The sequence below is a fragment of the Lampetra planeri genome, chromosome 1, assembly GCF_965212315.1.
Source record: "Lampetra planeri chromosome 1, kcLamPlan1.2.h2, whole genome shotgun sequence".
Classification (NCBI taxonomy): Eukaryota; Metazoa; Chordata; class Hyperoartia; order Petromyzontiformes; family Petromyzontidae; genus Lampetra; species Lampetra planeri.
The window spans coordinates 38,792,384-38,817,864 of NC_136107.1; the positions used below are offsets into that span (position 1 = coordinate 38,792,384).

The 25,481-nt window shown below is 47.4% G+C and overlaps 1 protein-coding gene across 1 annotated transcript; it reads right to left on the bottom strand.

The window, feature by feature from the left end:
* Positions 1–1,295: 1,295 nt before the first annotated feature.
* On the bottom strand, positions 1,296–24,685 carry WBP2 (WW domain binding protein 2). Its single transcript, XM_078600407.1, has 8 exons — positions 24,579–24,685; positions 12,276–12,384; positions 10,026–10,161; positions 8,651–8,743; positions 7,275–7,457; positions 3,759–3,836; positions 2,618–2,685; positions 1,296–1,974 (listed from the first exon to the last, which is right to left on the bottom strand). Exons 1-8 carry the CDS (start codon positions 24,635–24,637, stop codon positions 1,927–1,929), a joined length of 774 nt encoding a protein of 257 aa, XP_078456533.1. The 5' UTR covers positions 24,638–24,685; the 3' UTR covers positions 1,296–1,926.
* Positions 24,686–25,481: the final 796 nt, after the last annotated feature.

Below are 25,481 nucleotides of genomic sequence, written 5' to 3' on the forward strand. Positions count from 1 at the left end.
TTTCAGAAGGGACCTGGCCACACATGTAAGCCCAACGAATTGGCTCATCACGTGGAAATGTTATTGGAGCCAAACGCTCTAAAACGGACGTTGATTCTAAATCCACTCGACCACGGGAGAGGGAGAGAAAATGCAAACTCCAAATATACCTCATCGCTGTGATATCTGCTGGCAGCTGCACTCATTTCACGCTGGGCGAGGGCACGCTGGCCGTGGTAGCACACACGGGGAGGACAGATCAACACTTCGTGAAGTAAAAATTATGGTCAGAGGTAGTAGTGAGATAAACTGACAGTAGCCGAGTGGTCACAACCGATCGTCGCCGTGGCAGATCGACGACGCGATTGGCCGTAGTGAATCAGTGCATGAATGCCCATCAACCCGGCACATATCTTTACCCGGAAAGATGAAAAAGAATTGTTTAGTTTTATTTTATACCTACGTGACTTTACCGAAAGAACCAGAGAGTATAGTTTTATTTGTTTATATTTTTAAGTGATGTTTACTTTTCCTATACTTTGCACTCCCATCGTATTTTGGTATTGTTTGTTGTTATAACGTTTTGACCCACCACTACTGGACATCTGTGAAAAAGAGCTCGAGAGCTCATCCCTCAGCATAAATATTCTGATCTCGACACGGCAAGCTACCCTGAGGCAGATGCAGCGTGCACCGGGCAGCTCCAACCCCAATGACACCGACAGGCAGCGTACTTCAATATGGATTACCGTTGGTACGGCTATTTTAATACAAGCAATAGACAGGAAGGACAAGATCAAAAGGCTCGCATAATGCACATGTATAATGTACGTTTAATCAGTAATCTCCCCCCCCTATTTTGCGCAAGAGCGCAGAAGAGTGGTCGCCACATCTACACCACTATATAAGGAACAAAACAGTTAAGACCTCTACAAATCTGGCTGTCGCCTGATGAAGCTAGTTGTAAATACTGGCGAAACAGCGTGCTCAGATTGTAAATGTTGTGCCTTGGCTCTCCAACACACCGGTGTGCTGTACTAGTGACGAATTGGCATGTTCTGTTTACGTGACAAACCTTACGAATTGGCTGTGTCGGGTGGTGGCGGGTTTCAACGACACATTTATATATTTACGCGATCTAACCCAAAAAAAACTATTATGGATATTAGTCACGAAAGCCTGCATGTTAAATTGGGCCACAATTTTCCGCAAGGTCTTCCTTGCTCGGGGGCATTTTTTTCCCTCCCGAGCACTCATCTCGTTCCGAGTCCAGCACAAGACGACTTCTCGTTAAATAAACGCGACCAATTGTGATGTATGACCTATACATGTTTTTATTTTATATTGTTTACATTACAGTTAGCCATCAAATACAGATCAGCCACAGATTTTTGGTTAAAATTACCTTAGCTACTTGAAGGCCAAACCCATGACGATAGGCGTACGTGTAATACGCTTTGCCATAGGCATGATATGCACACCCGCACACGCGTGTTAACGGGGACATGAGGGAATGTATCACAGGCGTGACACGCTGCTAACACCAACGGTAGTCGTGCCAGTGTTTTGAATATAGGTGGCATAGGATTTAGCAATCATTACAATATCTACTCATTTACATAAATTATATAAGCCAGTATAGAAGAGATGCAAGGAAAAGGTTAAGTAAATGCATACAAGCCAATCCGAATTCGTTATCTTACTTTCTGTACATCAAACAGGGATCACAATTATCCAAAGTGCAGATTGCTGTCATACAAAGCCGTTTCTTTACTTTCTTTAATGCCTATCATCTAAATTTGAAAATTGAACTTACAATAATGCAGATGCTACCACATTGAAGAAATCTGAAAGGAATATCTCATACTGACAGAACCACATTGCTCAGAGAACGTTAGGAAACTGAGTCAAGACTTCAGAGAAAGATCCAAGTCCACTCTTGGGTTGTTACTGCTTCTTCTTATCTTCTGGTGGAGTATATGGAGGAGGCTGATCCTGCCATCAGAGACACACAAAACAGTGCACTATTAGTCAGCTTACATAGGCCGAGTTCATCTAGACCACGGGACGGCAACCAAAACAAGCCATTTTTTTTTGGTAAAAAGACTCAATAATTCAAGAGCCGCAATGCCTGTGAATACGAGACGGTGGTACTTAATAAATAACGTCACAAAGCATTCCTTAAAGAGCCACATGCTGCTCCAGAGCCGCAGGTCGCCGACCCCTGGTCTATACTAAATATAAACACTTGGACCTTGCACTGGGAGTGACGTACAATTACGAACGCACTCACCACGTTTATCACGAACATTGCCTTGCAGCATGTAAAAATAGTTTCCAACCCTTAGTCAATTCCCCTGTTGGATGAAGGCCTCCCCACTTCATGTTGGACATGGAAGTTGTTTAACCACAACTCACCATGTTCTTGAAGGGGACTGCACGCCTAGGGATGGTTCAGAATCCCTCTATTAAATTTAGCTGGGGCACGGAATCGAAGTCAGGTCGTTGGGTACATAGTGCAGTGAGCCAAGCGTGACTAAGAATACGGCCAAAGGGGTAGCAGGAGGAGTTTACATGCGGCGAGCGCTCGCAGGAGAAAGCGAGTGTGTGTGTGTGTTTGTGTGCGTGCGTGCCGTACCATGGGCATGTAGACCGCGTGGGGATTTGCGGGGTCGAAGTAAGCCGCCTCTGCAGCCTTGCCGGAAGCTGGGATGACAAGCAGTGGGCTTAGTCAATGCACGGGGCGGAGGGGGCGCGGCATAACAAGGGCATGCACACTCTGCACACGTGTTGTCTGGTTAAAAGGATGATGGCTCGCACAGCGGTGGAAGGTTATCATAACGGTGTGACGCAAGGAGCACCCCGATCGGTGGAGACACGTTTGCAGTGAGCATCATCGTTTAACAGAAATATTCACGCTCAGTGCAAGCCTCTCCTCCAGAAAAATGTGAGGAACAATGACACTTCTGCTGCTGATAAGACACCTGCTTATAAATTAAAGAGCTGCACCGATTGTAAGGCTGTTAACACAAGGAGGCACTTACTAGCTTGACGCTCTTTACCCCTCCCAATTAGAATTTCAATGCACGAAAAGATGTGTCTTGCACGCATGAAATATCTTCAGCTTTATCCAGACCACCAGCTTAAAATAACTCCATGCGAGGCAATTTTTACTGTACAGTTCAATTGTGCAAGTGATGTCATATGATGAGACAGACATTTACATTCTAAAACTTTTCCCAGCCAGCAGTCACTTCAGTCGGTCTCTGTATCCACAGGGGGGACACCCCAAGTGCAATAACTTACCACAATTTGAACTGTAAATTAATATACCTAATAGGCTTGGGTCCTGTGAGTGACACATTAAATTATGCATCTTTATTTCACCTGTTATTTATTGTGCCAGTTTCCAGAAGAGGCAGCAGCATTCAAGCAATTTGTGAGCCATCTGCAATAACTATGTTTTTATTTACCAGGTAAGGCCCACTGAGTTATACAGGTATTTTTCAGAAGCGACCTGGCCACAAATGATAGCACAACGAAGTGGCTAACAACATGAAAATGCATAGCAGCCAAATACTCTAAAGGCACGTTTCTAAATGTGGAGGGGAAAAACCGGAGGACCCGAAGAAAAACACACGGGGAGAGCAGGCAAACTCCAAATATAGAGGCATCGTCATGGTAGGAATCGAACCCACGACCTCCTGCATACTAGGCGAGGGAGTTAACATTTAACATCTCACGAGTCCAAAGCCTTCGACACTCCATGGGTCACTCACCGGCATCTTCAAAGTGGGGGGCGCTGGGGGGGATGGGCATGGGCCCCGGGTAGGGTGGGGGTGGAGGGTAGTAGACCCCTGCGAGCGTGCACACACACACATCGTCCTCCATCAGCATTTGACTGATCATCCTAATTGTGCAATTTTTCTTACTATACATACCGGCGATGATCGGTTTAAGTCGTATCAGTTTACGTCTTACATTTTTAACGTCGTTGGAAAATAAGGGGACATTGTTATCAGTTCAAGTCATCCATCAGTTTCATATTGTCAACGAAATTGTTTCTTATCACTTGTGCATTGCTCGATCGCTCACCACCTAGTTGTGTTTTGTGCTGCATGTGCTCTGCTCTTGCGTGGCAGAGGGACTACTTTGAGCAGCGTAGTGGTACTATGCTGCGTCATTTGCTGTCATTCGCCCCCCAATGTATGCCTCCACTACTCGCCTCTTCACCACCTCGCCCCCCATGTAAATGTGAGGAAATATACCCTATTTCAATATTTATGTCTCTATGTAACTATAAGTACCTAATTATGCATCTTACTAGCTGTACTACCCGGCTTCGCCCGGGACTTGGATCCACCACGCCCGGCCGCATTTGTCTCCCCAGTGGCGATGTTCACACACCACACCAGTTACTTGTTTGAGGCTGAGTCGACCTAGGGGAGGCCCAAGAACGGTTTAAATAATCGTTACCGGTGGTGGCCATGAGCGGGAATCGAACTCGGGTCGCCGGGTTCGTAGCGCGGCGCGCTAACCACTACACTACAATGCGTTACGCTTCCACATGCGCGGGTCACGTGACAGATGTGACGTCACAGCTCACTTGCCGTGCAAATAATCTCTGCATTATTGAGCTCCCCCCCCCCCCAAAAAAAGTGTATTTTCATAATTTTTGCATGGTGTACAGTCTGGAAAGTACCCACATGGCAAATTTCCAGTTTGTTGCATGTCGGGAAGTATGCTAAACATTTTGAACAGACACACATATTCACAACTTTGCCTTTTATATATATGGAGATTATATTGTTTTATGTTATTTATCTTTTTTGCGTGTTATTCTTCCTCATTAAATTGTATAAGTTGTCATTTATTAAGACTTTACGGAGTAATGGAGCGCTGGAATGTATCTCCTGTATATTAGTTAACTCTTATGAGAAATAACTGATCAGTTAACATCGTATCAGTTTAAGTCGTGTTTTCCAGGAACGTACCCCCGACTTAAACTGATCATTCCCAGTATTGATTTATCCTGAATAAATGGTTTATAAAAACACATGCAAGGTGTATGGGAAGTGACGTTTATTTTTATTTAGACTAAGTTTATTGAAAGCATAGGTTCACTATCATTAGCCAATTCTCTGCTGGATGAAGGCCTCCTCAAATCGCTGCCACGTTTCACAATCCTGCGATGTAATAATCTACCCAACTCCTGTGCACGAGCTAGATTATTCCATTGCTCCGTCTCCGTAGCGGACGTGCTCTCGCACACGTTCCATTCCATGCCTTCCGCTTTTTCTGCTTGACCAGGTGAACCCTTTCCATTCCGAGACACCTGCAAGTTGCAGGGTGGGTGTCCCGTCTACCACCGAATCTCGGGAGCGTGAAAGCGGCTCAGCGTTTATGTTATTTAGAGGCGTAGTAGCACCGTTGTTTTAAAGACGTAATACCGCACAAAACTGTAGCGACACGACCGCTCTCTACGATAGCTGGCACCAAACCGTGCCAAACGCCCTCCTGCATGGCCTTGTGGGAGTCTCGGAACCGATAAAGTTAATTTCAGTTTTTATTCCGATTCTGTTTTCGATGACGTACACGTACGTACATGTACGTCATTGGAAAGGGTTAAGGAATTGGCACAGCAAGTGACGCGTTGTTTTCACAGTGCAGTACTAAGAGCCAGGAGTTTTGAGAGAGGGGTGATGATGTCAAGGCGAGGACCGCTCTCCCCTGGTTTTCACTCTGACCCAGAAACGTCGGAAAGACGCTTTCAAAAGAAAATCGCCACCGGAGCACAAGCTCTGTGCCACCTTTATAACTCCTCCAGGCTTCGGAACTCACGCCCAAAGTGAATCAGGGAACATTCTGCATCCTCTCTTGTTCGTAAACAATGTTCAAAAGCTCAATGTGGCATTTGCTATTTTGCTTGGCGTTAGTCGTCTTAACCGAACGTATAGGTTTTGGCAGCCTACATTGGAACATTTGTGTGAAAGCGTTGTTTTTGTTCAACTCACTGGGTGAGCTGAAAGAAGAAAATGTGGTGCGCAAAACTCGTGCAACGTGACATTTTTATTTGTTTGACTGTGTTGGGAGATGGACATTCGGCAAGAAAAACCTCTGGTAAGATCATAACATGGCCCAAGCCATAATAATTAGTCATCTTGTAGATTTATCCTTTGAGACTGTTATAGAGATGGTTAAGCACTTTTTAATAAAGGCAGAAAAAAAGCTTTTATTTCTATAAATATGTACCGAGACTGTGTGTTCTGGAACATCTAGTATAAGTTTGAAGCTTAATTAATGGGAAAACTAGACTTTTAGAGGTACAATTATGTGTGCCTCTATTGTGCGCTGCAATGACATAGCAGCAGGGACATTGCAACGAACCGAAGGGACATCAGTGACATAAATGATTAACCGTTCCACTTTTCATTATTTTTTTTCATTCATGTTTCTTGGCTGCATGACCGGGGCACACAGCCAAGGTAGCACATATCTATATAAAACTTTAGATATTTTATGGGATCTTCCTTTAACGACAAGTTAAGAACCACTCCAACAGCTGTCGCGGGGCCGCCAAGGAAAGGGTGGCGTCCTAGCGGCAATGTGTGTGTGTTGAACTTCTTTCGCACCGTACATGGCCAACCACGCTAATCGGATGTGCGGGGCAAGGGCAACAAACTAGACACGTAAAGCAGTTTTAACTAAATGAGTTTTCATTCTAGATTTCAAAGTGAGCTATGCACTATGCTTCCTACTATTATAAAGAGCGTTCCATACGGCCGCAGAAGCGCGTCTGAAAGCGCACGATGCGGCGACCGTCTTCGTTCGATGGCCAGCCAAAAGCCGCCGCTGCGAGGATGACCAGAGTTCGCGTGATGGTTTATGCTCCTTGACGAGATCAACAAGGTATTGTGGTTCATTTGTGGAAAGCTAAACTAAATGCTTTGATATATAGTTTTTAATTTTACCAGGGAAGGCCCACTGCTGAGCTGTTTAGCTCTTTTTCAGAAGCTACCTGGCCACTAATGACAGCTCAGTGAAGTGGCAAATCACGTGGAAATATATAGCAGCCAAATACTCTAAACACACATAGATTCTAAATGTGGGAGGAAAAACCGGAGGACCCAGAGAAAAATCCACGCAAACACGGGGAGAGAGAGAAACGTAAACTCCAAATAGACAGCAGGCGTCAGGGTCGGGATTGAACCCACGACCTCATGTATAACCAGATGCGGTAGCCTGGCAAGAGCAGAGCTCCAGCGCAGGTTGTAAGGGCCGTGTGGCGCACTCACCCTGTGGCGGAGGCGGGTAGGGGTACCCGGTGGGCTGCGCCGGTGCGTAGGGGTATCCCGTGGGCACCTGAGGTGCATAGGCCATGTTGGGGTCGGCCGCGAATCCAAAGGCGCCGTTGCCCATGTAGGAGTAGCCGTAGGCGCCGTTCGCCGCCGGCTGGGCAGCCCCCGCTCCGCTGGAGGCTGAGAGAGCGGCGGAGTTAAGGGGTGGTGGAGGGGGGGTGGTGGTGGTGGGGGGGCGCCCTTCGCGATTCACCACCTTGACCGCCGCCAAGCGAGCCAACGATTCGGTCATACGACTTGCATTCATTTTAAAGAACCGATTGTCGTGCAAGCTTGTTGACGTATGCAGCAAGAACACAAGAACCAACGTCAATCAACAGATCGTTACGTATTTGGGTTGTGGCTGAGAAAAGTAAATCCTTGAGCAGCACACCTACCATCATCGGTTACAACTGTTACGTCAGCAATGGGAGGGAGGAAACAGACATTGAACATAAAACAGTGATTGAACGGAGACCCCAACATGGCCCGCGATACACACACTCACCACAGTCGGTCTACTGGGTCGCACACCGCCGCGGTTAAACACTGCACCGCATACAAATATCAATGAATGTATATATGTTGAACTTCTTTCGCACCGTACGTAGCCAACCGTGCTAATCGGAGGTACGGATAGCAGTGGAGTGTGACGAGTGCGGTTCTGGAATGTCACACAGTCCACTGGGAGACCTTCAACATTCCTCAAGCAGTTACGGATGACGGAGTCAAACCTCCGATTAGCACGGTTGGCTACTTACGGTGTGAAAAAAGTTCAACATACATATATATACAGACAAACCTAAAAACACTAAACCTGTAGAATAAATGAACGAGTCTCAAGATTCATAAAGAAGGGTCCTCCATTGGGATACTTGTCAATTTTTATTTTTAAGAAGTGATTGTATGTGGGAGTAAGTTGGAGAACCTAGAGAAAACCCTTTGTGCGGGAGGGGATGACATTCAAACATGTGCACAGATGGGGAAGAGTGGAGTTACCCAAGAAAGAGGGGAGGGTCTGTATGCGGTGTCGATTCTGTGCGAGCGTAACACGATTTCAGAAGCACGTCCAACCCTGACCCGCCCCTACTGGACATCTGCACCTCCGATTAGCAACCCGCACCTCCGATTAGCACGGCTGGCTACGATTGGTGTGAAAGAAGTTCAACGTAGACACATAGAGAAAGAGCTTCTTAGCTCATCAGATTTCTCCAGGATAAAGTTTCTTATTCTACCCAAAGCAATGTAAGCTCACCAATGTGGGACTGACGCACCACTGCAGTCCCTATGCATCCCACTACACGCGTGGGGGACACACACACACACACCCTCACCTTGCTTTGCCACCTGAAACATCCGCTGGCCAAACTCGATGGCTCCGCCGCTGCTGAACGTCAGCTTGAAGGACGCCGAGCCCTCCCAGCCACCTGCCACGACAAGAGGGGACAATCGTGTTCGACGTGGCCGACCCACTGGTAGTTTGGACACGTCGAACCACTGGTGGATAATTCCACGTTCCTATAGCCAAGTAGCCGTGGTTGACATCCCGTAAAGGTCGTACCTCATGTTAACCACCGTGATGGGATGAAGGTCTGAGATGACCCCTTACACAAAAGAGTAAACTATAAACTATTAAAAAGATTTCGATTTAAAGCTTTCGTGACTGCAGGGATTCATCTTCTTGGTTCTTTCGGTAAAGTCACGTAGAAGGGAAATAATAAAAAAATAAGAAAATAAAAATACAACATAATAAAATAATATAATAAAATAATATCTAGTTTATAATGTTTTATTTTCATTATTTTATTATTTCCCTTCTACGTGACTTTACCGAAAGAACCAAGAAGATATTAAAACGATGCTATTTTTATTTTACCAGGTAAGGTCCACTAAACTATATATCTCTTTTTCAGAAGAGACCTGGCCATAGATGATAGCTCAATGAAGTGGCTTGTCATCGTGTGGAAATTTAAAGCAGCCAAATACTCTAATGCACGTTGATTTTAAACGTGGAGGGATAAACCAGAGGACCCGGAGAAAAATCCACGCTACCACAGGGAGAGATATGCAAACTCCAAATATACAGGCTTCAGGGTCGGGATTGGACCCACGAACGGATGCATACCAGGGGCGAGGTAGTTCACATCTCGCCCTTGTCACATGCCCTGTTCAGCTTCATTTCTAACAGCTTTAGTTTATAAAGAGATGGGACATCGGACTCTTGAGCGGCAGCCAGACTAAGCGCAACTGTTTCCGCACCACAGGACACAGGCACATCTCCCCCCCACGAATGTGTCGCCAGCTGACAGCGGGCGCTTCTTGTGTTGCCTCACCAGCAACACAACGGCTTAAACCTTTTCCTAAGATGCCCAACGATCGTTGAGGCCGCCTTTTATTTGATTTATGTCAGGCGTGTGTTCTGCGTATATCCCTCTCTCCCCGTGTCACCCTTTCCCCCCTCCCCCCTCTCCCCCGTATGGTTTGGGGCAGCAAGCCCGTTCCCCGTATTTTTATCCCCTTGATTTTCACAAGCGGTTTCGCTTGTGTTAAGGGTGTGTACGTCACAACGTGATGCATCGGTACCAGACATTGCCTCATTAAATATTTCAAAAAAATCCTAATGAAAATAAACAGTCTGTGAAAGGAAACGAGAAGGAAATGGTGGCGCCATGGCTCTCTCTCTCTCTCTTTGCCTCGGGTGATCCCCACCTCCTGCCTCGGCGTTGATGGTGCCTTTGATGAAGTTGGCTCCGAACACGGGCTGCTTGATGTCGCAGTTCTTCATCAGGTAGAAGGGCATCATAAACGACTGCATGGGGTCCTTTCCCTTCGTCACGAAGATGACCTGCGTCCAAATCACAGTGCACGGGCTTCCATGAGACCGACGAACGACATTCATTTGAGACGAGCGTAGTAGGCCAATTGAGACACCGGCTGACTCTTATTCAAAAGGGACCTGCGTTTAAATAAGTACAACGACAGGAGGCAAACATTCTGTTGAGGGTTCGTGGGGGATACGCGACCATGCTTCGCTTGGTCACACTGACCAGTGTGAAGGTATTGTGGTTCATTTGTGGAAAACACTTTGTGTGCAATGAGTGCGACCTATAATGTGCGACCTTATAATATGTTAGTTTGTCAACTGGATTGTATGTCATACAGTTTCCTTGCGATTGATGCGAGGTGTAACACTTATTTTATTTGACTTCATGTGGAGGGACAGATATGTGAAGGAGGCATATTTGTTACCTAACCTAATCATTTCCCGTTCTGTACACGTACGTCATTGGAACGGAGGCAGAAGAAAAATGTAAGCAAAATAACTTTATTGGTACCGAGGCTCCCATAAGGCTATGCAGGAGGGCGTGCCAGTGTGCGCCAGCTATCGTAGAGAGCGGTCGTGACGCTACAATTCTCTGCAGTGAGTGCAGCGCTACACCTCTGTAATAAAATGAATGCTGAACTGCGAGATTCAGAGGTAAACGGGACACCCGCCCTGCAACTTGGAGACGTCTTGGTATGGGAAAGGCTAAAAAAGGCAGAGGGCACAGTGAGTGTGAGGTACTTGTTGAGGTGCTGGGGGTGAGGGCCTCCTGCTAAACAGTGCTCGCAGCAAGCGGAATGCTCCGCGGCTTATCGCAAACAGCTGCGCGGGCAGCCACAGACGTTTGCGGAGCCAACAACGTGTGCGCAATGAGGAAAAAAAACTATTTGAAACTATTTTTATTTTACCAGGTAAGGCCCACTGAGCTTTTTAGCTTTTTTCAGAAGCGACTTGGCCAGACATGATCGTTCAATGAAGCGGCTTATCACGTGGACATTTATAGCAGCCAAATACTCTAAACACACATCGATTCTAAACGTGGAGGGAAAAATCCACGCGACCACGGAGAGAGCCATGCAAACTCCAAATGTACAGGCGTCTGGGTCGAGATCGAACCCACGACCTCTTGTATACCGGGCAAGGTAGTTAACATCTCACCACCGCAGCGATTCACCTGCTCAGTGCGAGCGGCACCTCGACAACTTTACACTGGGCAGACCTGCTCAGCTCTGGCCAAACAACAATGAAATTCTTCAGTCGCGTTCAATTGGCCAACAACTTTAGAGGCACTCTAACCAGCCGCTCACCGTTGATGTATCGCCCTAAAAACTTTCATCTTCTCCCCTCCCCCCTCACTCCAAGCTAGAACAGCAGAGGCTAGACCAGGGGTCGGCAATCTGTGCGTCTGGAGCCACATGCCACTCTTTAAGGACCGCTTCGTGAAGTTATTTATTTAGGACCGACCGTCTCATATTCATATTGCATTGCAGCTCTTGAATAATTGAGTTTTTTTATCGAATAAAAAAAGGCTCTGCTTGTTATTTTGGTCTCGTGTAGGTGCACGCAGAGGATACCACAAATTTCAACGATTTAGGGCCAGAAACTTTGACGCTTAGAAATGTACGTGGCAAGTGAGTGTGCTGACGATGGAATCGGGAAGAAGAGGTTGTGATGGGTGGGACACCTGTGCAAAACAGAGGAAGGACAGTCTACCCAGAGCCAGACATTGGAGTGGCATCCAGATCACAGCGACCAAGGGGGAGAAGACCTAAAGTCAACTGAGGAGGAACTGCATAAGGGGCCTTGGGAGGTCAGCGTCGACTTCACAGCAGCTGTGGGAAGTAATGGCGATGAGTGGTGGCGGTCACTTCATTGTCCATGATCATCCCATCACAGCTCTGCTTGTTGACGTATACACTCTTTGCTTATTTGGGGGGGTTAGATCGCTTAAATATTTACAAGATACAACCCAAACCCCCCCCCCCCCCCCATTATGGATAAACCTACGTGTTGTGCGAACGTACATTTTTTTTTTTAAACCATGCTATTCAGACCGGCGATGTGTGAATATTAGGTCAGCCTCAAAGTTAGAACGCCCCCATTGGCAAAGAAAAAGAAGAAGTTTAGTAACTTACCCTGAAGGGGGTCAGGTAAATGATCCCCTTCTTGGACCCCTTGAAGACGTCGGGTGTGACCACAAAGTCGCCGAAGGAGAGCTCCACATTTTCGTAGTGCACCAGCACACTGCAAACCAAGAGGCAGCCATGGCGGTCAGTTACAGCAACGCAAGGGCGTCAGCGCAAAAATACAACTAAACTATTTTCTATTTTACTAGGTAATGCCCCCGCTGAGCGACATAGTTATTTTTCAGAAGCGAACTGGCCATCACAAATGACGGCTCAACGAGGTGGCGGCTTACCATCGTGTGAAAATTTGCAGCGGCCAAATACTCTGAAACGCACATCGATTCTAAACGTGCAGGGAAAAATTGGAGGACCCGGAGAAAACGAAAATCCACGGGGAGAGAGACACGCAAACTTCAAATACACAGGCGTCAGCGTCGGGATCGAACCGACGACCTCCTGTATACCAGGCGAGATAGTAAACATCTCGCCACAGCGGCACTCAATGTGTGCGCTCTCAGCTCACGGATGCTCTGCCTTTCTCCTTCCATGCAACAGAAACACTCATTCACACACAGGATGTGCCCAAAATTCCCAAGGCAAGGGTCCCTACTGAAAAAAGTTTGCAGACTAAATAAAGATTTATTGGATACATACATGTCATTAAACACATTTCTGCGGAGGGAGCTGGTAGGAACGTTGGGTTGCTCGGTCAATGGCGTGGTGTATTCCGCAAATATGGCCGACTGTGAGGGCAGGCACAAGCCGGCATGAGTAGGTTAAACGTTGAGTTTTATAAGGGCACCATGGGGTGACCAGCCCCACCCCACCCAGCCCCTCCCCACCCAGCCCCTCCCCACCCAGCCCCTCCCCACCCAGCCCCTCCCCTCCCCACCCAACCCCGCCCTCCCCAGCCAGCCCCTCCCCACCCAGCCCCTCCCTGCACGACGGACGGACACAATAATCACCTGTGGGCTGGTGGAACCAGGAGGTTCCTACCAGTAAAATAAGCACTATCAAATGTCTGCACAGAATAACAAGATTTGCAGATAGAATGGTCACAGTAAGGAGGAGCCCTAATGAAGATTCTGACGCACGAGTGACAAATCTCCAGCCATAGGAATGTGGAATGTCGATTCCCGAATCGTCAGTAATAAGACGTTCCGCATTCCTATCGCAGGTCTCTAGTGGAGATGAGCAGCAATGCCCTACGCTCGCTTGAGTGTATGGAGATTTAACTTTGACGACCCGTGCACGTGCCCGCCGCTCAACGATTCCCATTACGAAAAACGGCACACAAAACCGCGACGGCAAAAGCTGACCGCTAATTCAATATTAAAGGGCGCAAGCTCAGGAAGCCCGAGAAGTCTGCCGTCGTTCGCACTTTACAAACTAAAACTAAACTATTTTTTACACGCTTTCATTTAACTCACTCTGTCTGTTGTTGTTGTTGTTGTCGTATCCTCAAATCTTGTAACGAAATTTTAACCCACTTCTCAATGTGGTATCGACTGAAAACTTGGTATACTTATGTCATACTGATGACAATACTATATTCTATCATAAAAAAATTATAAAAAAATATTTGTAAACATTCTTTTGTATATGTTATGTTTCGGCTTGGGTCTAATTGTCCACGGTCAACTGACGTTGGTTGTAATTGGCCACGGTCCCTTACGTTATGGCAAGCTTCGGGGCCATTTCCTGGAGTCGTGGAGTTCTTTCATCGCTTGTACATTTCATAAAAGCGTGTTTTAAAAAAAGTTTTTTTAAATGACTTATTTTTTACCAGGTAAGGGCCCCACTCAGCTATACGGCAATTTTTTTTCAGAAGTGACCTGGCCACAAATGATAGCCCAAGTGGCTAATCACGTCGAAATTTCTAGCCGCCAACTACTCAAAAAGCAGGGGTGATCTTGCGCACCGCCTAAACGAGCCACATCATCGCCATGGCAGTGCACATCACTTAGTAACTATTGCTGCGCCGAACACAGTGCTGCCCCGTCCTTACGCGCGAGCACAGCGCCAGGAATATGATGCGCAAACGCAGCTCGCAGGCCAAATTAAAAAGCACTCTGGCAGCACGAGCACGGCAGTGTGGCAACCTGCTGTGTGGACTGGGGCTACACGTGGCACAAACTCGTGATTGCCTGCACGCTGGTGACCACACTATACCTGGCCTCTGACGATGGTCAATGCATGTATGTTGAACTTCTTTCGCACCGTACGTAGCCAACGAGCCAAACGTACTAATCGGAAGTGCAGGGGAAGGAAAACAAACTAATCACAAAAAACAGTTCTAAAGAAATGAATGTTGAATCACAACACTGCTCACTAACCCTACTACTCACATAGGGGCAATGATCGGGTCCGTGGTATTTATTTATGGGGGGGGGGGGGCGGAAGATGATGAGGGAAGGGGTGGTACAAAATGTACCCAAATAAAACTGAAAAATAACATAATTAATTGAGCCTGTTATTATTGTAAAGCCACTGGAGCAGCAGCCGGCACATGCTCAACCACGGAGTGATCATCATGTCAAGAGTCTTTCCACAGACCGTTTAAAAAAAATACATAAAGCACAGCTGAGTGCGAGTGGGAGCACAGGAATGATATTCACCTGCAAACAAGAACTCCGGTGCGAGAGAAAACACTTGAGTAACATTCCTCGGCCGGTTCACCAAGCCTCACAAGACTATGACTCACTCCTGGCTTTACGTTCTGCTAAAGGCACATGAAAAACACTTGTTCCATAAGGTGACCTCCGATTAGCATGGTTGAGAAAGAAGTTCAACATGCATACACCCATCACTGGTACATGCTGATACTGGTAGAAACCTCCTGGTTACACCAGCCCACAGGGGATTATTGTGTCACGTCGTGCAGGGAGGGACTGGGTGGGGAGGGTGGGGCTGGGTGGGGAGGGTGGGGAAGGGCTGGGTGGGGAAGGTGGAAAGGGGCTGGGTGGGGAGGGGCTGGGTGGGGAGGGTGGGGCTGGGTGGGAGGGGTGGGGCTGGGTGGGGAGGGGCTGGTCACCCCGTAGTGCCCTTATAAAACTCAACGTTTAACCTACTCACGCCGGCTTGTGCCCGCCCTCACAGTCGGGCATATTTGCGGAATACACCACGCCGCCGTTGACCCTGGCCATTGACCGAGCAACCCAACGTTCCTATCAGCTCCCTCCGCAGGAATGTGTTTATTAAGGTTTTTTTTTTACCAATGGTAAAAATCCCTTTCTTTCGAGTCCAACCCTGTTTTGTTTATTATAACCCTCCACCACTCGACGTGAGCACAATCAAATCAGGTTTTCACACGGGCAAATATTCCGGTTGATTTTGTTTCTCAGCTAATTCTGAATGATGAAGAGCGAGCAATATATTGAGAATTTTGTACACGACGTTTCGCTGGAGATCACAAGGCGTTAAAGGAAGCTCAGCTCTGGCATGAGATACTCAAATGAATTCTCTCACCTTTCAACATGTGTCAGGTGTGCTAAACGATCAAAATCAATCAGCATATTTTCTCACGTTGACAACCTAACTTGAACGGCTGTTGGATGGTGGAGGGTTATAGTTTAAAACAAATAACATTGTACCGAAATGATTTAACCCAAAAGGAAACTAATTATGAATCGTAGTAAAATTCCCATTTAAAGAGAATATATAAGTAAATATGACTAAAACATTATATTTATATTACGATCCATACAGGTTTTTTTGGGTTAGATCGCATAAATATAAATGTGTCGTTAAACCCGCCACCACCCAACACAGCCGACACATTTATATTTACGTAATTTAACCCAAAAAAAACCTGTATTATGGATGATATTGGTCGCAAAAGCATACTTGTTAAAATGTCAATATGATTTGAGCAATGTGGCGATTCGTCAAGTTTTAAGCGGTAACATTATCGTTTAGTAGTTCACCGAGCACATGTGGAGCATTACATCCTGCTATGGTCAGGGCATTTGACTCGCAATGGAAAGTGATGAGTTGTATTCCTGTCAAGGTTCCACTCGCCCCATCATCCCTCATGGCTCGACAAATCATTACCATTTTGTGGGAAGGTACTAACACATATTTGTAGACTTGCTCCCACCATGGGAAAATGGAATTTGCACTGTTGGCTCTTCACTTTAGAAACGATGCTGTTTATAATCTGCTACGGTAGGAAATACCAGAATCAGCCTTGTGTATTCTCAACTAGACAATGGTTAAACATGCCACTGAGTTGCTTTCAATGCTTTGCAGGCAAAGTTAAAAACTAAACACTCTTTAAACTATTTTAATTTTACCAGGTAAGGTCCACTGAGCTATACAACTTTTTTCAGAAGCGACCTGGCCACAAATGGTAGCTCAACACAGTGGCTTATCAAGTGGACATTTACAGCAGTCAAATACTCTAAATGCATGTTTCTAAATGTGGAGGGTAAATTCGAAGGTCCCGGAGAAAAATCCAAGCGACCACGGGGAGAGAGACACGCAAACTCCAAATATACAGCAGGTTGGGATCAAACCCACGCAACTCATGTCTACCAGGCGAGGCAGACATCTGCAATATATATTTTAGTGTAAAGTTGTCATGCTGTTAGGGACTTGGCAAAATTCATCACAGGCCTGCCCAAAACCCGGTGATAAAATTCCAATGCTACATGGCCAAAGCCTTTCGAGCCAAAGGTGATACTGTGAAAATAATTTCCTGCAGGCCTAACCCACATGCAAACATGAAAATCGAATTATAAAATGCGATTTGAAGGTGAGCACATGCATGTTAAAACAAAAGCAAGGCCTATTCCGCCTTAGGTTTTACCGCTCTGAGAACGCATGACTGGTAAAGCCCAGCGCTGACTCACTCGGCTCACGTGCAAATTAGGCAAGAGGGCAATGTCCTGTCGCTCTCCGTCACACGGTGGGCTGCTCACACTTCCCAGTGAGGAGAGGATTGCCCGGCACGGCCCCCAATGCCCCCCACACTAATCTCAGCCCAATCCATCCAGAGGGGAGATGACAAATCTCGCAGGGCAGCAATCACATCTAAGCACATCGTCTCAGTTACTTGTTGCCACACCGACGGCAAAGGAGACATCGGCACGATCTCACTAAATAATGATAATAACATTCGACAAATGAGATACTCTCCAACAAGAGAATTTGGCTCATTCAGTATCGTGTAGGAAAGTGATAATTCCGCAGGCATTTCTTGTTGACCAACAATCATCCCTTCCGAGCAAAGTCTCCTGCCCCAGCCAATTCACTTGTCCCGTCCAGTTGGCTCCACGGTGACAAGATGTTAACTACCTCGGCTGGCATACAGGAGGTCGTTTCTGATCCCGACCCCGACGCCTGCTGTATATTTGGAGTTTGCATGTCTCTCTCCCCGTGGTCGCGTGGATTTTTTTCCGGGTCCTCCGGTTTTTCCTTCCGCACTTAGAATCAACATCATGCGTATTTTGGTTTCTGTAAATGTCCATGTGTTGGTTAGCCACTTTGCTGAGCTATCATTTGTGATAACCAGGTCGCTTATGAAAAAAAGCTATACAGCTCAGTGGGCCTTACCTGGAAAAATAAAAAAAAATAGTTTAGTTTTAATTGACAGTTTAAAGTCATTAACTTGCGTACATTCTGGTATGTCCCATGTGTTATTTTTTTACACCATCCTCTCACTGCAATTACAAACGTGCACCTCTGCACGTATCTGCAGACTTGATGCCTTGCAATCGGTATTAATTTGGTGTTTGAACATCTTAATACCTTTTTTATTGCCAGAAATGGTAAAACCTATTCATTTTTTTCATTCTTTGTCCACCCTTCAGATTCTGTTCTAGATTTCTCTGTCAACGGCTATGTTTGCCTCAATGAGCTCTCATCTTGTTACAAATTAAACCTTCCTACGCCGTGGATTATTGCTCTAAATTCACCCTGCCATGTACCGTGCGAGCAATTTGCTGACCTCGAGCACCAGCCGACCATTACACAGCCGTAACAAGCCCATTCATATTCGTGTCACGGGATGCACATCGCATTAGGCAATGCAATGATTCACTACCCCTCCGTGATTTTGATGAATTGTCGAAATGTGGGGGTCACGAATGGATTCGAGAATAACATTGAAATTATTTTTCACGATGTGGTGAAAGTAGCACCTCTAGTGGCTGCACACATCACAGGAATACAAAAATTATCAAATCGCTCAACGGATAACTGGACGCACACATCGTGAGCGTAAGAAAATATTTAATTAACGAATCGATGGCATAATTATCATGATTATTAATGAGCATACAGTCCATACATCTTTAAAAAAATGATGATGGTGATTGCTGACATGGGATTATTTGTGTTTCACACTCAACGAGCCATATTAGTAAGATAAAATTATCAGGGGAAATGCCCCATGCCAGCATTTTTGGCTACCTTATTTCTGATAAGCCTCTGACTAGATTGATTAAAGTCAATGTTTCTGCACGGAGTCAAGATGTTTACACTCCAAGTGATTTATTATGCCAGCACTGAGCCTGTCAAATGATTGGCCATTCTCTCCAGTGAGGTCGCGAGGTTTCAGCCGCGCAATCATTCTTCATTATTTTTTCTTCATTCTATACATTTACTGTACAAGTTATATTTAAAACTATAGAACATATTAATATCTTGAATTGTAAACACTTCGATTCATATTTGGATTCATGCAGGGTAATATAAAATAAAAGGAGGGGGGGGTGTCGTATTATGAACCATTAAGCAAGCCATATTTTTACCCACATGCCTTTGAGTTTGCGGGTGGCAGATTTGCCTATTGCGGCAAATTTTCAAGAACGTAATCCCTGGGTGTGCATTGTTACTCATTCCGCTGCTGAGTACGTCAAATATTGAACTGCTATCACAGTACAGGCATGCTGCTTAGCACATTGGAGGACATTGGACTGCCATCCAGATCCTCAGTTTGGTCTCCGTTATGCGTCAGTTGAAACAACGGTGCAGGTTTCTCGAATTACCCCACCACCTCTTGTCCACGCTGTAAAACAACTGGGTACGCCAGTGAGGCGATCAACAGGTCGCGTGTGGTGGGGTAAAGTGTGGGTACTGTATGTATTTTGAACTTCTATTGCACCGTACGTAGCAAACCGCGCTAATCAGAGATGCGGGGAAGGACCACAAACTAAACACAAAAAGCAGTTCTAAAGAAATTATTTTGAATCGAGATTTAAAAGTGCGTAGCTCCAGTGGAATCCGAATAGCGGAAGGAAGGGCGTTTCAGGCGGCCGCAGCGCATCAGAAAGCCTCTTCTAAGACATCTGGCTAGCATGGAAGAGAAGGCCAAAATATTCCCTCTCGAAATTCTCTACAGCTCGCTCTAGTGGAGGCCCCTCCCTCCATCAGCAGTGGCGTGAGAAAGAAATTGCAGGGCTGCACCTTAACCTGTTTGCCTTTTCTTATCGTACAGTATTTAAATGTAAACGTACCGTACTTACATTATCTACATCTTCCTACAAATTCCAACGGAGCTCAACTTTAACACAGGAAGTGTACAGAACGTGGGGGGTGGGGGATAACGATGCAGACGCTGGAGTGACTACCTCCGTGACTTTACCGAAAGAACCAAAGAGTATGGATTCCTGCAGTCACGAAAGCTTCAAATCAAGAGCGAAAAGAATATGTGCAAAGGGCCCACATTTTGCAAGCCATCACAACACAGCACCGTGGAGTTTCACTACCGTGTACATGTGCAGCCCTTTGTCAAGCCACTGCTGGGCGGGGAACCTTCCATGCCATATCCGTCACGGGGAGGGGTGCTTTTAGCGCACGCTTCACTATAAGAGTTGGCAAAGATTGGGTACCCAGGGAAATAAATTTACCAATTACCACCAATGTTAGCCGTGATTGCAATTTGACTGGAAGGTAAATATTATAAATAATAAACGTGTATTTTTGTAATCATACGCCCTTGTGCTGAGTTGAAACAGGTTTCACATTGCAGGATGTTTTCAAAAGTCACAGAATATAATACAAAATAAACATTCACGTTTCAATTCCGTAAAGTAAACTCCATGAAACCGTACAAAGTTTATTTACATAACGTGAGCTGTGATGCTGGGGTGCTGTGAAAATGGGAGGCGAATTTTATGTAGAGGTAGAGTTAGTGTAGTGGTTCTCACATACCCATACCAAACACACACTACACACCGATACTGCACAAGTACACACTAATACTAAACACAAAAACAAAGATCTCCCGAATAACCTTAACAGACTGTTGGGGCAAGTGCTGTGAGCGAGCACCTATGAAGGCCGACACGGCACACAAGGGCCAGCACCATGCCCGGCCGCCTTTGTACTCATTTTTGGCTGAGTCGACCAAGTGGAGGCCCAGACCGGTTCAGATAGTCGTCACTGATGTTGGACGTGAGCAGGAATTGAACCCGGGCCGCCGGGTTCACAGCGCAGCGTATTAACCACTCCCCATGAATACAACACACAAACACCCCTTAAAACACACAAACCCCTGTGACACACATACACGTGGAAATTCTAAATATAAACTGTACACACCAAACCCTCAGGCATGTAGACATGCACGCACACACACGGACACATTCTTAGGAATATCAGAGTGGAAATCACCACTGTGGCACATTTTGGAACATAAGGCGGAACTAAAACCATGGACGTCACACATACAGGGCAGTGGTGCTGACCAGAGAGGATTAAGCTCATCACAGCAACCTCACCATCGCCGTGTCTCACGCACATCACATCACTCACACATCACTCACATCACACACCACTCACATAACACACACACACACATCACTCACACATGGCATCTCTTACACACATTACTCACGCGCATGAAATACAAAGATTCCCCCATGTAGCCTTAAAAGACTGTTGGGGCAAGTGCTGTTAGCGAGTAGCACCTATAAAGGCTGGCATGGCACAATAATGGGTGGGGTGGTCGGTACCACGCCGGGTCGCCTTTGTCTCCATAGTGGCAATGTTTACACACCGCACCAGGTACTTATTTGAGACCGAGTCGACCTAGGGAAGGCCCAGGACCGGTTCAAATACACACATCACTCACCACACATAACCACATCATTCATACATCACATCACCCGCCAATTTCACACACATCGCATATCACATAAACACATCACAGGCACAAATAGATATGTAGTACAGTATATAAACATGACATCCCTCACACATCATCGTCTACACACCGCATCCATGGGAGTGGATTTATGAAGGGACGTGATACCGAAAGAGACGATTGGCACAACACCCCCATACACAATGCACCCACACACAACACACCCCCAAAACACCCCCTACACAACACCCTCATACACATCACCTCATATACAATACCCCCACGCACAACAACACACACACACAACATATACAACACCTCATACATAACACACGCACACACAACAATAACCGCCATTCACCACTAAGTGGCGGTCACCTCACTACGGCGCTTGTGGCAGGCCATGTGCACGTTAAAGCCACGTGAAGTGTCGAACGCCCGCTGGCAGGAGGTCACAGGGCAGACCCAGTTGCCATGAATCGACTGACTGAAGATGACTGGCCAATGCACCACCTGTGCCCCCTACTCTGCCAACTTACTATGTTTTAGCCAACCGGCGCTCCGCTCGTTGTTGTGAGCGTCGTTCCTCTGGCCTCCATTGTTGCTCGAGGGCAGCTGCTTCTAACTGCCCAGTAGCGTCCTTCACGAGCCTACTCCACAGAGGACGATCTTGACACCGCTGGTACCAGTCATCGGCAAGGCCACTCAGCTCCACATCCTCTTGTACCACATCACTTCATCTCTTCTCTAGCCCGTGCCGCGCCCGTTTAGCCCCCTCTAACCGGCCAAACAAAAGCTGTTTAGGCATGTGGTGGCTGGGCATGCGGGCGACATGAACCACCCAACGCAGCCTTGCCTGCCGTAGGAGCTCACTGATGGGACTTTGTCCACATCTTTCAAGGATTTGTGAGCTCCTCACACAATCCAGCCTGGTTAAACGCAGGATGGATCATAGGCAGGCAGCCTAAATGTTTCAAACTGGCAAAGATTTTCCATTAGGGGGGGTCCACGTTTTGCAAGCGCAGAGAAGGGATGGCATGACCATGGCCGAAAAGACCCGAAGCTTCGTGGAGCGACAGACCAGGTAGCTTCCACACCGCATTATGCAGCCGATGAAAAGATAATGCCGCTCAACTGATTCGGAGTGAGACCTCTGCTGTCAAACCGGAGCTGGTCATGAGCACACTGCCCAGGTAAGGAAAACTCTCCACTCTCCCCACAACTGCCCCAACACCAATTGGGTGTTGTGGGTGTGGAGTGTCTGATGGTACAAAATACCCAGAAAGGTGCTTAGTTTTGGTGGGGCTGATGGTAAGGCCCCACATGTTAGTGGCACGCTCCAGGTTCAACAGCAGCGCCTCCAACTCCCCTCCTCTGAGTGAGCAGCAATCACCAGATCATCGGCATACATAACATGGCTGACCAATAGGGAGCCATCCCTTGACCGTACAGAGGCATCGATCAGCCTCCCATTGTATCTGTACCAGATGGAAATTCCTCAAGTACAACCATCGAAGGCTTCACGAACTACGTGGTCGAAATAGCTGTTAAATAATGTGGGAGCCAGAGGATATCCCTGTCGCACCCCAAGGTGAGCAGGGAATGGCTCCGACTCCCGGCTATGTAGTTTTACCCGGGCCTGCTCACCATCATTAAGATCCTTAATGATTGTGAGCAGAGAGTCAGGGACTCCAAAAGCATGAAGAACAACCCAGAGCCCAGGCCGACTAATGGTATCATATGCCTTGACCTGGTCAATAAAGCAGAGATGTCGGTCCTGTTTGAATTCCCTGTACCTCTGCTATAGCAGCCGGACAGAAGATATGGCATCGCCTCAGCGTGCCTGGCAATGCAATGTTGAATAAAATAATGAATCCTTGCCAGGACCTTTCCCGGCACACTGAGGAGGGAGATGCCCCTGTAGTTGTTACAGTCTGTGCGGTGACCCTTCTTAAAAGAGGACAACCATGAGGGCATCCTTCCAATCCAGCAGAACTCATCCAGTGGTCCAGACTGTTATTATGATGTCATGAGGCAGTCTGCGCAGAAACGCCACCCTCCCTCAGCATCTCGCTTGGGAGATCAATTTGCCTTGGTGCTTTTTCGTGGTCTCAGACTCTGGATCGCCTTCTGTACTTCAACAGATGGCACCTCAGCCAGCCCCTCGCAGGGGGCGACTACGGCGGTCAAGCTTTGTACGAAACCACCGCTCCACCCTGCATAACATAATCAGCGCACACATCAACACGTACCACAGCCGCGGTCCACTCGTGGTGCTGGCGGCAACACGCAGCGCTAACAGTACGGACGACAACGGTGACACCACCACCACCACACACAACACACCCACACACACAACGCACCCACACACACAACACCCCCACTTACAACACACCCACTCACAACACACCCACACACAACGCTACTGTACACACAGACCGACAAAACAACCGTCATTCCCCTCAAAAGTCGCGGTGACATCACTAAGGGGATTGTGCCAGTCTAGGTGCACTAAACAGGCGAGGCGATGACACCCACACACACAACACATGCTGGACCATTTTTACACCAAAAGGCATCCATCGCTCACAGTACCACGCACCGAATACAGTGTACACAAAATACAAAGATCCCCCGTGTAGCCGTAACATACTGCTGGGGCAAGTGCTGCTAGCGAGTAGCACATCTTAAGGCCGGTCTGACACACGAGGGGGTGGGTGGCTAGCACCACACCCGGCCGCCTTTGTCTCCCTTAGTGGCGATGTCGGTACAGCACGACACACACAGCGCACCCACACCACAGAACAACACCGAGATCCCAGTCTAGACATGTAAACAATGTTGGTGCCATTACCGTCCGCGAGTGCCTATCAAGGCTGTTAAGTGCCACCACGTTCGACCGACGTCGTCTCTCCCCCGCTGCGGACAGTTTTCCACGTCGCACCGGGTACTAATTTTACGGCTGAGCGGACCTAGACGGCCGGTTCGGACAATCTCTCAGGTCGCCAGGTTCGCAGCGAGCGCGGTTGCGCTAATCACAGCGCCACCGCTCCCCCAACGCCGCATAACATCAACACAGGCGCGGTCCACTCGCGGTGGTAACACGCAGCGCTCACGGTACGGACAACAACAACAACGACTACAACAACAACACAACGACTACAACAACAACACCACGGCCACGTCGCTCGTGCTACACTCGCGCGGCCTGCCCGCCACACCTCTCGCTGTTGGTCACCACGACGCCTCCGTTCTGCGAGTGGTTCCTGTTCAACGCCATCTTGCTCGCTTCTCGCGGACTCACTGCGCATGCGCCAGCACGAGACAAGCCCCCCCCCTCCACAACTTACACCCCCCCTCCCAAACCCCCTCCCCCCTCCCAAACCCCCTCCCCCCTCCCCAACTGACAACCCCCGCCCTTCCCCCTAAACCCCGCCCCTCTTTAACCCCCACGAAAACCCTCCCCCGCAACCCCCGCAGCCCCGCCCCTCCCCCCAACAACACAACCCCTCCCCCCGCCAGTTTCGTGGCTCCCATCGCAGCACGTGTTGTTGCCATGCTGTGTTGTTGGCATGATGTGTTTTGGAATATTTCGATTTAAAGCTTTCGTGACTGCAGGGATTCATCTTCTTGGTTCTTTCGGTAAAGTCACGTAGAATTTTTATTATTTTATTATTTACATTCTACGTGACTTTACCGAAAGAACCAATAAGGTGTTTTGGAATGTTGTACGTTGGCATCCGATGTGCGGACATGGTACGATCGCATGCTCTGTTGGCATTGTTTGTTAGCATGGTATGTTGGCATTCTATGTGTTGGTATGCTGTGTTGGCATGAAATGTGTTGACATGTTTTGTGTTCGTGAATGTCGTTGCAGGGGAGCTGGAGGCAGTCGCCCTCCAGCAACAACGAATGGCCAATGAGCGACGCTCACAACAACGAGCAGAGCACGGGTGACTAAAGCACAGCGCAGAGAGTTGCACAGTGGGGCGGACAACTGGTGCATCTGCCATCTACCAGCCATCTCAGTCAAGGGGCCGTCCATAAATGACGTCACGTACCTAGGGGGGGTCAGACATTTGTGACGATGTGTGACGACGGGGGGGGGGTGAGAAGTGTGACGT

What these genes read in the sequence shown, in the direction of transcription:
- WBP2 (XM_078600407.1), bottom strand. Translation starts at nt 24,637, where the DNA reads ATGGCGTTGAACAGGAACCACTCGCAGAACGGAGGCGTCGTGGTGACC. An exon ending in TTTACCTGACCCCCTTCAGG is followed by an intron (nt 10,162 to 12,275) that starts GTAAGTTACTAA and finishes ATTTGGACGCAG; the next exon opens with GTCATCTTCGTGACGAAGGG. An exon ending in ACGCGGTCTACATGCCCATG is followed by an intron (nt 1,975 to 2,617) that starts GTACGGCACGCA and finishes CTCTGATGGCAG; the next exon opens with GATCAGCCTCCTCCATATAC.